At 44.1% G+C, this 10,932-nt stretch overlaps 2 protein-coding genes across 2 annotated transcripts; both read left to right on the forward strand.

The window, feature by feature from the left end:
- Window positions 1-391: 391 nt before the first annotated feature.
- cishb (cytokine inducible SH2-containing protein b) lies at window positions 392-4,178 on the forward strand. The gene is made up of 3 exons (XM_086168755.1): window positions 392-1,188; window positions 1,364-1,533; window positions 3,366-4,178. The coding sequence occupies exons 1-3, from the start codon at window positions 1,169-1,171 to the stop codon at window positions 3,869-3,871; spliced, it is 696 nt and encodes a 231-aa protein (XP_086024881.1). The 5' UTR covers window positions 392-1,168; the 3' UTR covers window positions 3,872-4,178.
- Window positions 4,179-6,558: 2,380 nt separating this feature from the next.
- LOC147221933 (transforming protein RhoA) lies at window positions 6,559-10,638 on the forward strand. The gene is made up of 5 exons (XM_086167755.1): window positions 6,559-6,678; window positions 7,606-7,763; window positions 9,253-9,373; window positions 9,487-9,617; window positions 9,697-10,638. The coding sequence occupies exons 2-5, from the start codon at window positions 7,608-7,610 to the stop codon at window positions 9,868-9,870; spliced, it is 582 nt and encodes a 193-aa protein (XP_086023881.1). The 5' UTR covers window positions 6,559-6,678; window positions 7,606-7,607; the 3' UTR covers window positions 9,871-10,638.
- The last annotated feature ends 294 nt before the right edge of the window (window positions 10,639-10,932 follow it).

The raw sequence follows: 10,932 nt of genomic DNA on the forward strand, positions 1-10,932 counted from the left end.
GTGTTTTCCAGGAAAGCTCTGTACTCGGAAGCCCTCAGCTGCTCTTGTGCGTTTTTGCCTTCAAGAACATTTTTTTTCCTGGAATAAGGAGGAGAGGAAGAAGGAGGAGAAAAAAGAAAAAGAAGAAGACTTGTTGCAGGAGTTGTGACTCATTGAAATGATTTATATTTTTATCAAAATACACCTTTTTCTGTGTTTCGATCATCCCCGAATAATGAGTTTGCTGATCAACAATCTCCCTCCGTGGAAGCCCACTTTCCACGTGTGGATGTGCGAGTGTAGAATACTGCAAACAACGCTGAAAACACGTCACGATGTGGTACAGGGTGCAGAGAAATACTTAAAAACGCTGTTTTCGCAGTAACAATAAACACATTTCGGCTCGTCAAGTTTCCCAAAGGTAACAGAAATAAACCGGAAACTGAGTAGAATTTTCCTTTCAACATAATATAACGAATTAAAACGCTGAGCTATTTCGTGATATTAAACAAATATAAAAGACACATTTCCGATCCGGTTTCCGTGGATTATCATTTAAAGACCGTGGGTAATTCGGTAAAGAGTGAGAAACCACATAAGCACACGGAAGTGAGAATGATTGAAAGGGCGTTTAAGGCGATAATACAAGATTTTTGATCAGTTTTCAGTCTCTTACACAATTCAAGCCCCTTCAATATATTATATCATGTTTATTTTTTTAATGCATTTCTCCTCCTTTGCTCCAGAGTCGCGCCTTCTTCCCGGTCCAACGACTCGGCGTTGTTTTATTTTGAAAATGTTCCCGGAAGTCGCATTCTACCTGCGCGTATGTAGCTTTGTCTGGCAGCGGCGTGAATCTGCGAGGGACAAAATCGGGAGCACATTTTCACGGAATATCCGCGGCCACGCAGGAACATCGGGGGCTGAAACGCCGAGCGTTTCCTGGAAACGGATTCCTGGAAGCCCCGCCGGACCGGTCTGACCCGGGCCCGCCGTCTGAGCCGCTCCGACCGGTGACAAACAGCCGCTCCAGCCGCCGGCTCCGGACCTGCGTGTTTATTTCTAATCGTGGGCGCACACGGCGGAGAAACCCGAGTGGATTTAAAAACAAACAAACAAACAAACAAACAAAAACAAACAAACAAGTCAAGATGGATTTTCCCGCAGACCGTTTTCCAAGCGGAACCTCATGATTTTGCCCGAATCCAGGTGAGGTGGATCACATTGAACACATTTGTGGTGTTAATCCCACTCCCCGTGGGCTTTTTTTAAATTTTATTCCGAGGACACTCGTGTCGTGTACTCGATCTGTGCGTGTGCGCGTCTGCGATTGTGACGTGAACTGACGGTTTTCTTCTTTTTCTCCTTCTTCTCCTTTCCTAAGATTGAGTCGTGAAACCTCCCACGACGGTCACGCAGCGTGTCCCGGGATGGTCGCCCCGGCGGTGGCCGTCACCCGACGCGTGGACGCGCCGAACCCGCAGCGCGTACGCTGGGACCTGGCGGAGGACCTGGGCTGCATCACCTCCACTTTCCAGTACCTCCAGGCCTCTGGTACCCCATATTAAAAATATAGAAAAATATATATATCAATAGTAATAATAACTACAACAATGATAAATTAATAATAATATTACTACTACTAATAATAATAATAATCACATTATAATAACAATAATCATAATAATAAGAATAATAATAGCAATAATGATGATGGGCATTACAATAACAATTTTGATGGTAATAATGACGATCATAAAATTATTGTAATTATAAAAGTTGTAGTAATAATGGGAATAATAATTCAGTAATAATTATAATAGCAATAATAACAGCAGTAATGATGATGGGCTTTATAATAACTTTGATGATTATTATGATGATCACACAATTATTGTAATTATAAAAGTAGTAGTAATAATAGGAATAATGATACATTAAAAATAATAATCTGTGCATTGTAATGATGATAATAGTGGTAATGATAATAATTGAAATAATGATGATGGGCATTATAATAACAACTTGGATGGTAATAATGACTATAATAAAAATTATTGCATAATAAAAGTAGTAGTAATAATGGGAATAATAATACAGCAATAATGATGATGGGGATTATAATAACTCTGATGTTAATGATGATGATCATAAAAATTGTTGTAATGATAAAAGTAGTAGGGATATAATAGGAATAATAATACATTAAAAACAATAATGTGAGCATTGTAATGATGATAATAATGTTAATAATTATAATTATAATATAACTACTTTGTTGTAGTTGTTGTAAATGGTTTCAAAGCACACAATGATGGTGATGACAATAGTAATTGTAAAAATAAAAATTATTGTTGTATTAGTATGTCCTGCCTTGTTAGTATTATAGTAGTAATGATAATAACGGTATTAATAATACAAATGCATTATTGTTATTGTTGTTTTGGCTGTAAATGTTAAACAGACTGAGCTCATATAGTGTTTGTGGTTATAAGTGCTTTGCATGTCCGCCCATTTACATAATAATTATCATGAACAATAACATTAATAATAAGAGTCATAATGATAATAATAATAATAATTAGCATTAGCATTCTGGCTCTGCTGTCATTGCTGTGTGTGTGTGTGTGTTTGTGTGTGTGTGTGTGTGTGTGTGTGTGTGTGTGTGTGTGTGTGTGTGTGTGTGTGTGTGTGTGTGTGTGTGTGTGTGTGTGTGTGTGTGGATGCGATCCAGTGTAAACCAGCCTGAAACCGGATGCTCAGTCACATAAGTCTCATATGAGCCACATAAGTATTATTATCATAAGAACAGAAATAGCAAATCAAATAAAAGTAATAATGCTCATGATAATAATAATAATAATAATAATTTTAATTCTAATTATTATTTGCGTAGTGGTAAGAACGTCCTCCTCACAGCCGGAAGGTTCTTTCCGTGTATTTGTGAGTCTCCCGGGTCTGCATGGGTTCCTCCAGCATGACCACAAGGAGAACCGACCCTGTGTGTGTGTGTGTGTGTGTGTGTGTGTGTGAGCGCGTGTGTGTGTGTGTGTGTGTGTGATGGAGCGTTGACCAATCCGGGATGAAAAACGTCTTTTTTAAGAAACAGGGACATATTTTTTTAACCGTTTGAATGAATTTGTTTGTTTAATTGTTTGTTTCCGATGATTTTTCCTTTTCCTTTTTTTTTAACTTTTCTGTTCCCCGTGTATCCACGGGGCGGATTCAGTGATTTCATCAGCTTTTTAAAAGTCTGGAACACACTTCCAGATATCCCTCCCGCTCCCCCTCCCTTTCATTTTCTCCTCACATCTCCTGGAATCCACAGACAGATCGGTTTCGGAGTTGCGTCACAAACCTTTTGCAAACCTCCCGTCTCGTTGCAGGCTGGTACTGGGGGTCCATCTCGGCCAGCGAGGCTCGTGACGCCCTCCTGGAGGCGTCGGAGGGCGCCTTCCTGGTGCGGGACAGCAGCCACCCCCAGTTCATGCTGGCCCTGTCGGTGAAGACCTGCTGCGGCCCCACCAGCGTGCGGATCGAGTACAGCAAAGGAGCCTTCTGGCTGGACTCCCTCACCCCCGGCCTGCCCCGGTTGCAGTCCTTCTCCGACGTTCTCACTCTGATCCAGCACTACGCCGCCACGGGACGCGCGCCGCCGGGTCAGGGGTCGGACGAGGACGCCGTCCCGGGCAAGACGGGCTCCGTGCAGTGCGCGGTGAAGGACGGCGGCGTGCCGCTGAAGCTCACGCGGCCCCTGCGCCGACCGGAGGCCTTCCCTTCTTTGCAGCACCTGGCGCGCCTCGCCATCCACGGGAGCACGGACTGCGCCGACAAGCTGCCGCTCCCCAAGGCTCTCCTGCGTTACCTGCAGGACTACCCTTTCCACATATGAGGCCCCCCGAGGGGACGGGGGGGGTCGCGGCCTCATCGGCACACTGTGAACGCTGGACGTCCCGCCGCGACCGCGCAAGGCCGGGGGTCTCCACAATCAACACATTGAACTTTGTAATCCTGAGGTGTGTGTGTGGGTGTGTGTGTTTGTGTGTGTGTGTGTGTGTGTGTGTGTGTGTTCGTCAGTCGGACTTTAGGCGACGTGACTCGTCCCGCCTCCGGTGAGAAGACGGCACTAAAAATGTCGTCTTATTTTATATCGACTTTTGCTTTTATTTATATGTGAAAATAAAATCCTGCGGATTGTCTCGGCCGTCTCATCTGTCACACACACACACACACACACACACTTTACATCCATGTGTGTCTCTGCGGGTGTGTATTCAATTGTTTTTCCGCTGAAATTCCACCAGCGATGCACCACGGCGGGTCTAGAATACAACAGAAGCGACGTCTGTACTCAGAGAAGGCGTTCACCGGCGTCACAGCTGCATCTCCATGACGACACCGGGCTTTGGAGACAGACCATAATATTCCCCCAGTGTAGGTGTGATTTTTTTTTTCCTTTGACTGGAATTCTTATTTCCTAAAATCTTACCTGCCTGTGAAAATATCACCGCTACCTTTGTCATTATTATTATTATTGCTCTTGTTGTTGTTACTATTGTTTGCATTATTATTATCATTATTATTATTTTTATCATTACTTTGGGGCGACCCTCCGATCGGAAGGGTGGTGGTCCAATCCCTGCTTCTGTATAATTCTGATAATAATAACAGTGATTATTATGATAATAGTGATACAATAATAATAATTAAAAGAAGTAATATTAATTCAGAAAATAATAATAATTGATAATAATACATTTATCAATGTTCATGTTAAATATACACTGCTCCAAAAAATAAAGGGAACCCTAAAATATCACATCCTAGATTTGAATGAATATAATATTCTTATGAAATACTTTGTTCTTTCCATAGTTGAATGTGCTGACAACAAAATCACATAAAAATCATCGATGGAAATCAAATGTATGAACCCATTGAGGTCTGGATTTGGATTTTAAAGTGTAAAAATACATGACGGGCTGGTCCAACTTGGATGTTCAAATGAATCAGATTGACTTGGAGTTACATTGTGTTGTTTAAGTGTTCCCTTTATTTTTATATAAATACAGATTTCTGTCTGCTTTATCAGAATAATTCATGTCACCGCCGCCTCTCCTGTACACCTCAGTGCTCACAAACCATCATTTTCCCCCTGGATGTGTGCGACATTTTCCTTTATGAACCTTTTGTCATAGAAGTCTTACCCGCCCGGGACAGAAGCCTCCTCTGAAAACCGCCGCGAGCGTCCGGTGTCCGAGTGGCAGCGAGCCCACACCTGCGCTGCGTCTGAGAGGCCCAACTAAGAAAGCCTCTTATCGGGATTAGAGTTATAATTACGCCGGCGTTCCAGCTTGGAGTTACCTGCTCGCCGCTGTCAGCCTGGGCTCAGAATTTCCTTGTGAGTGTGAGACTCTCCTTGAACGTCGACCAGACGATCGATAAATGATAAACCTCAGGGATCAGCGGGATCAACAAGCGCCGCAGACGAGGTTTTCGGAGGCGGGTTGAAACCAGAGCTCCGCTTTGGTTCAGAGGAGATCTCCACATTTGGAGAGAAGGAACGTCTCGTGACTTGGAGAAAATGAAACCAGACGTTATAATATGTAAATCCCAGAGTTGGCTGTGACAGTTCCCTCATTTTTCCTTGGACTGTGACCACATCTTGTGGAAACATCTGAAGTTGAAGAACGTTTGACTCGGCTCAAAGCTGATAGAGCAGAAAACTGAGCAGAAGAGGAGAGAAAAATAAGCCAAGAAATGAATATGGCGGCGCAGGGGTTAGCGTTCAAACATGTCAAGGTTGAGCTCAATGATGAAACAAATTTCACATTATCATTTAATGCGACTGTCAATCTTCCCTCCCAAAATGGAAAAAAAGATAAGAGAGGTTTCAAAATAAAATGTCTTGATCAGGGAAGTCTTTCACATGTTAAACATTGTTTGTATTGTGTGTCATATTAACAAAAATATTAATTGTAATGTAATAATAATCAACATGATGATGATGATTAGCATTTGTAATAAAAATCACCGCCATCATCATACGATTACTTATCATACTAATGATTACAGTGATGATAATAACAATAATAATCATTTGATAATAATCAATTGTTGTCTATTTTTATCCTTTTTGGTGTCCCTCCAATCATGTTTATTGTTGTTTATTTTGTTCATCACTCTGTTTCTATTCTTATCCTTGTTCGCTCAACTGTGCATAAATTTGTCGATCTCTTTTACCATGTTTTAATTGTCTCAATTTATTGATCCTCTCATTGTTGCACTGGTGTGACAAAAGAATTTCCTCCATGGGGATCAATAAAGTATATCTTATCTTAATAATCAGTCGGTATATTTGTTATTATGATTATTATAATAACCAATACCAACCATTGATAATAATGCTACCAATCAATATGATACGTATTATTGTTATGACGATTATTATTGTTTTTATTGTGACGATTATTATTACTAATATTATTATAATTATTATTATTATTATCATTATTACAGTTGTTGTTGTTGTTGTTGTTGATGACGTCAGTGCTGGTGCTCCAACAATGTCGGCCCCTCCCCTCCTCCCCCTCACTTCCCCTCTGTTCATCCCCCGGCCGTACAGACAGGGAGCAGCGACGGAGGCCAACAAAGCACAATTCGGGAAACCCCTCGGATAACCATCCAGCCGCCTGCTAGGTAGGTTGGTAGGTAGGCGACGGCGTCGACACTCGAACCCGCAAGCAGGGCCAGACTTATTCCTCCGGCCCGAAAGGTCGTCGAGGAGATTTCTTCCGCTACTCGGCTAGCCAACCTAGCTAACGGACCGATAAAGTCTCATTGACTTCCGTTCTGATTAGCTAAGCTAAGCTAATCTCTGGGCATCTAGCACGGTCTTTTTACGAGTTCTGACTTATTTCTTCGATCGAGACGTCGGTCGCCGACGTGAAGGCGTTTGTTTTGTGTTCTGAATATTGTTGTATAAGACCGTATCGCTCAGTAAAATCTGTACCCAGCGCTCAAGCCGCACATCCGGCTAACCGTGGTTAGCTGCGGACCTAGCATCGAGCGACGTTAGCTTTGGTAAATACAACAGCGTCCTGCCCCGCTCGGATTCGGGGTCGGACAACACCGGATTTAATCTAATCATATAATTTAATTTCAAGAAGCAGCTGGGGACAATTAATGTTGTTTCATAACGTGCGCTCTTTAAGTATTCTTTCACTTGCTTTCAGGATTGGACATTTTTTTTTCACGCTAGTTGCCGGGGTGGGTCAGAAACATTGGGGAAGGAAATGTTTCGATATGGAAGAAGGTTCCGAGTCGAGTTGTAGCATTTTAGGCCAAAACTAACCGAATTAATATCTTGGCATGTTAATGAAGACCAACCGATATTGAAGTGACAAGGTTAACTGTCGATGTTAGTGCTGAAAAAGCTGAATAGTTGGCCTTGGGTGTTGGTTCCGGACGTGCTTGGCGCTGTGTCAACACAGCTGAAGGTTGTTGGCCTCCCATCCTTTCTTACCGGAGCCAGTTGTTGCATAAGACTCCAGCGCCATGAACTGACCCCTTCTCTCACAGCCCCTTGATGCTTCTTGCCCCTTTCCCCCTCCTCTTTCTTTCCAGTGATGGCAGCAATCAGGAAAAAGCTGGTCATCGTGGGAGATGGAGCCTGCGGGAAGACCTGCCTGCTCATCGTGTTCAGCAAGGACCAGTTCCCGGAGGTGTACGTGCCCACGGTGTTTGAGAACTACGTCGCTGACATTGAAGTTGATAGCAAACAGGTACAAGTCACGTCTTTATCACCCGACCCCGGGATCACTGTGTCATATCACTCAGTAACACACTGGATCGGTATCAGTCGAAGCAAAAGCTGTATTCGTCCTACCTTTAGACCCCACGTCTTTCCAGGTAACCGCGTTATCTCTCACTAATACAAAACACAGGAAATCAGTTATTGTTCAGCACAATGTGAGCGTCATCATCTCCTCCTACACATCTTGAAAGCGTTTTCCTATCATTTTTCTTTATTCGACCAATAATCCCCTCCTCGGTTTTGTAAAGACCGACATAAACACTCAGACCGTTTTTTCTGAATAAAGGCTGCGGTTGCAGGCTGAGATGACTATCCTAACACTGTATCGCTAAACCGAGACTCCCTTACCGTCAGCCCCAGTGTGACAGGTTCGATTGGATGCTTAATATGTCTTGCATTTGATATGGATGTGATGGCATATTAATGTGCCGTCAGTCGTCGTGAGCGCTATGAATAGACGAATCGGCGTGTAGCTGCTGAGGGAAGGTCATCGAGAACGGTCAGATGGACGCCCTGTGCTCATACTTTGGCAAGAGGTGGCGTTTTGTCTCCCCGTCTCTGCTCAATTGACCCCGCAGACATGACTTGGTCCCGTTCCAGCAGAAGGAGCAGGTCTCCTCAGTCACCGGTGTCCAAACTTAATGAGCTGTCATTTACAAGCTGTCTCTGGGCTCGTGCAAGACTCGTGTTACACACATCATCCACGCTGTGAGCTCATAACATTTTTTTTTTAATCTCTGAAGTTAGCAGCAGATTTCCAAATTATCTGTTTTATGGCCCTGTGTGTGTGTGTGTCCACAACCTGCCTCTGCTTTAGAGAAGACAGAATTTCAGCTGTAGATTGTCAATGATATTACCAGAACTCAAAGGGTGGTTAGATGTTCACGATGAGCCGCTTCGTTCAGCAATGATGCACATTGTCACCATAGCAACAATATTGGGGGAGGGGGGGTAACACAACCTTGTTTTAAATGCAACAATTATAAAATTTCCCAGTTTCGCCCCATATTTTCTATTAATTTCTGTTTTCTCCAGCTAACAGGTTGGAGCAAGAAATGTATCCACCAATGGTCCAATAGTAAATTACGCATTTTGTACTTGTTGAGCGTCGATGATACCGCTCATCCCTAACCTTTGTCCTATAAATGTGATATTTGTGTCACTCTCTGTCAGAGCCAGTTTCCAGTAAGAAAAGTCATTGTGAATGGTAGTTTTAAGCAAATTTCCCGTGTGGAAAACACCCACCCTCCAGGAAGCTGGACGTATGACCCTGCTCATGACCCCTAGCTAATGTAGCATGCTGCTACATTAGCTTCTTTCAGCATCGTCTCACTTTGCATCTTGCGAAACAGAACGGGGTTTCCGACCGTCTGTAAACCAAATGAAAAGCACTTGACAGTGACAGTGACAGGATATATCCATTCAGTCAAACCTCATGTCTGAACGTCTGGCGGCAGGTGGAGTTAGCGCTCTGGGACACGGCGGGTCAAGAGGACTACGACAGGCTGCGCCCGCTCTCCTACCCCGACACCGATGTCATCCTTATGTGCTTCTCCATCGACAGCCCCGATAGTCTCGGTAAGACCCCGCTGTGTTCGCCGCTTTATCTTTCACAAGACTCGGGGTGCACGGCTTTTACTTGTGGAGTGTTAATAGCGTGATCAGGTGAACTTCTCCGTCTCCTCACTCAGAGAACATCCCTGAGAAGTGGACCCCCGAGGTCAAACACTTCTGTCCCAACGTTCCCATTATATTAGTGGGGAATAAGAAGGACCTGCGCAACGACGAGCACACCCGCAGGGAGCTCGCCAAAATGAAGCAGGTGAGAACATCCGAACCCCTTCGCCGCGCGATCGGACAAATCTTTGGTTTTCGCCTGACCTTTTATTTTTCCTTTTCAGGAACCGGTGAAACCCGAGGACGGGCGGGACATGGCGAACAGGATCGGTGCCTTCGGATACATGGAGTGCTCTGCGAAAACGAAGGATGGCGTAAGGGAAGTCTTTGAGATGGCCACCAGGGCCGCGCTACAGGCCAGGCGGGGAAAGAAGAGCAGTAAATGTGTCCTACTGTAAATGGGGGGAGGGGGCGTGAGGACTGCTTCCTACGGCGGGGAGGAGGAGCATTAGGTCAAATCCCCAAACATACCCACTCGAAAAGACTGTTCTCCCCAGTTTTTACAAAAAGGCGCTATGCTTTTAACTTTTTTTTTTTTTTTTTTTTTTTGTCTTAAGCAAAAGTAGTCAGGTTCTGTCAGTATTGAATTTTGAGGTGATGAGGAAAAAAAAAAAAAACAACAACTCTTTTGTACTTTAACATCAGTAAATCAGCCATAACGAAACCTCCTTTCTCGACATGTACTACGTGATAAGAGAAGTCAGTCAGGGGACGCGTCCTGTCCTACCTGCCAACTACAGTTAAGTGCTTAAGCCCTGCCTGCTGATCTGAGGAATGTCTCCACAGCCAACGAGGGGTGAAGTACCTTCACACTGTGACCCGTTATTCTTGAATTACTCCCACGGACGCACACATGAAGTCCAAAATGTTTGTGCGGTTCGTATACGATCCCTTTCGTGCATCCCCCTAAAAAAAAAAAAAAAAGACGACAAAGAGCCCCCTGCACGGTGTGCAACTGGAAACTCATTTTGTTTAAAAGCTCCGCTGGGAACTTAAGTGTTTTGTGTAATAAATTTACTTTGGAAGAATCCCGCTAATTTGCATCCCTTGCTCAAGAAACCGACCAACGTTCTGAGCCACCAAACTGTTGTCCCGCTTGGATACGAGGAAGAAAAGAAAAAGATTTTAAGTAGAATTTTGACAGATAAAAACTTTGGATAATTTGACGTTTTGTCCTTTGCCGTGTCTTTCTCGTCGCTCACACTCCGCAGCCGTCGACCTCCCGCTAACACACACACACTGACGTGAACAAGAGCAGCCGTTACTCATTTATCTGCGTCGCCAGTTGGCACTTTTGGTTCTGGAAATGAAACTGCGTAAAAGAGGAAGCGATCTAAGGCCGCACATTCATCTCCCAAGTTGTCGGGGCGGGTGAGCGTTGCAGGCGGCGGTTAAGTTATTGTGGAAGGAAACGCCGCACATGCTGGGCGGGGAACTCCATTCACGCGTCTGCTTATTAG

Source organism: Fistularia commersonii, chromosome 21 (assembly GCF_037954325.1).
Source record: "Fistularia commersonii isolate RoL2024-O1a breed Wild chromosome 21, RoL_Fcom_v1.0, whole genome shotgun sequence".
Taxonomy (NCBI): domain Eukaryota; kingdom Metazoa; phylum Chordata; class Actinopteri; order Syngnathiformes; family Fistulariidae; genus Fistularia; species Fistularia commersonii.

Excerpts from the sequence above, each read along its gene's own strand:
- cishb (XM_086168755.1), top strand. The coding sequence starts at position 1,169 with ATGATTTTGCCCGAATCCAG. Across the intron at positions 1,189-1,363 it reads ATGATTTTGCCCGAATCCAG|ATTGAGTCGTGAAACCTCCC; the intron begins GTGAGGTGGATC and ends TCCTTTCCTAAG. Across the intron at positions 1,534-3,365 it reads CCAGTACCTCCAGGCCTCTG|GCTGGTACTGGGGGTCCATC; the intron begins GTACCCCATATT and ends GTCTCGTTGCAG.
- LOC147221933 (XM_086167755.1), top strand. The coding sequence starts at position 7,608 with ATGGCAGCAATCAGGAAAAAGCTGGTCATCGTGGGAGATGGAGCCTGC. Across the intron at positions 7,764-9,252 it reads TTGAAGTTGATAGCAAACAG|GTGGAGTTAGCGCTCTGGGA; the intron begins GTACAAGTCACG and ends GTCTGGCGGCAG. Across the intron at positions 9,618-9,696 it reads AGCTCGCCAAAATGAAGCAG|GAACCGGTGAAACCCGAGGA; the intron begins GTGAGAACATCC and ends TTTCCTTTTCAG.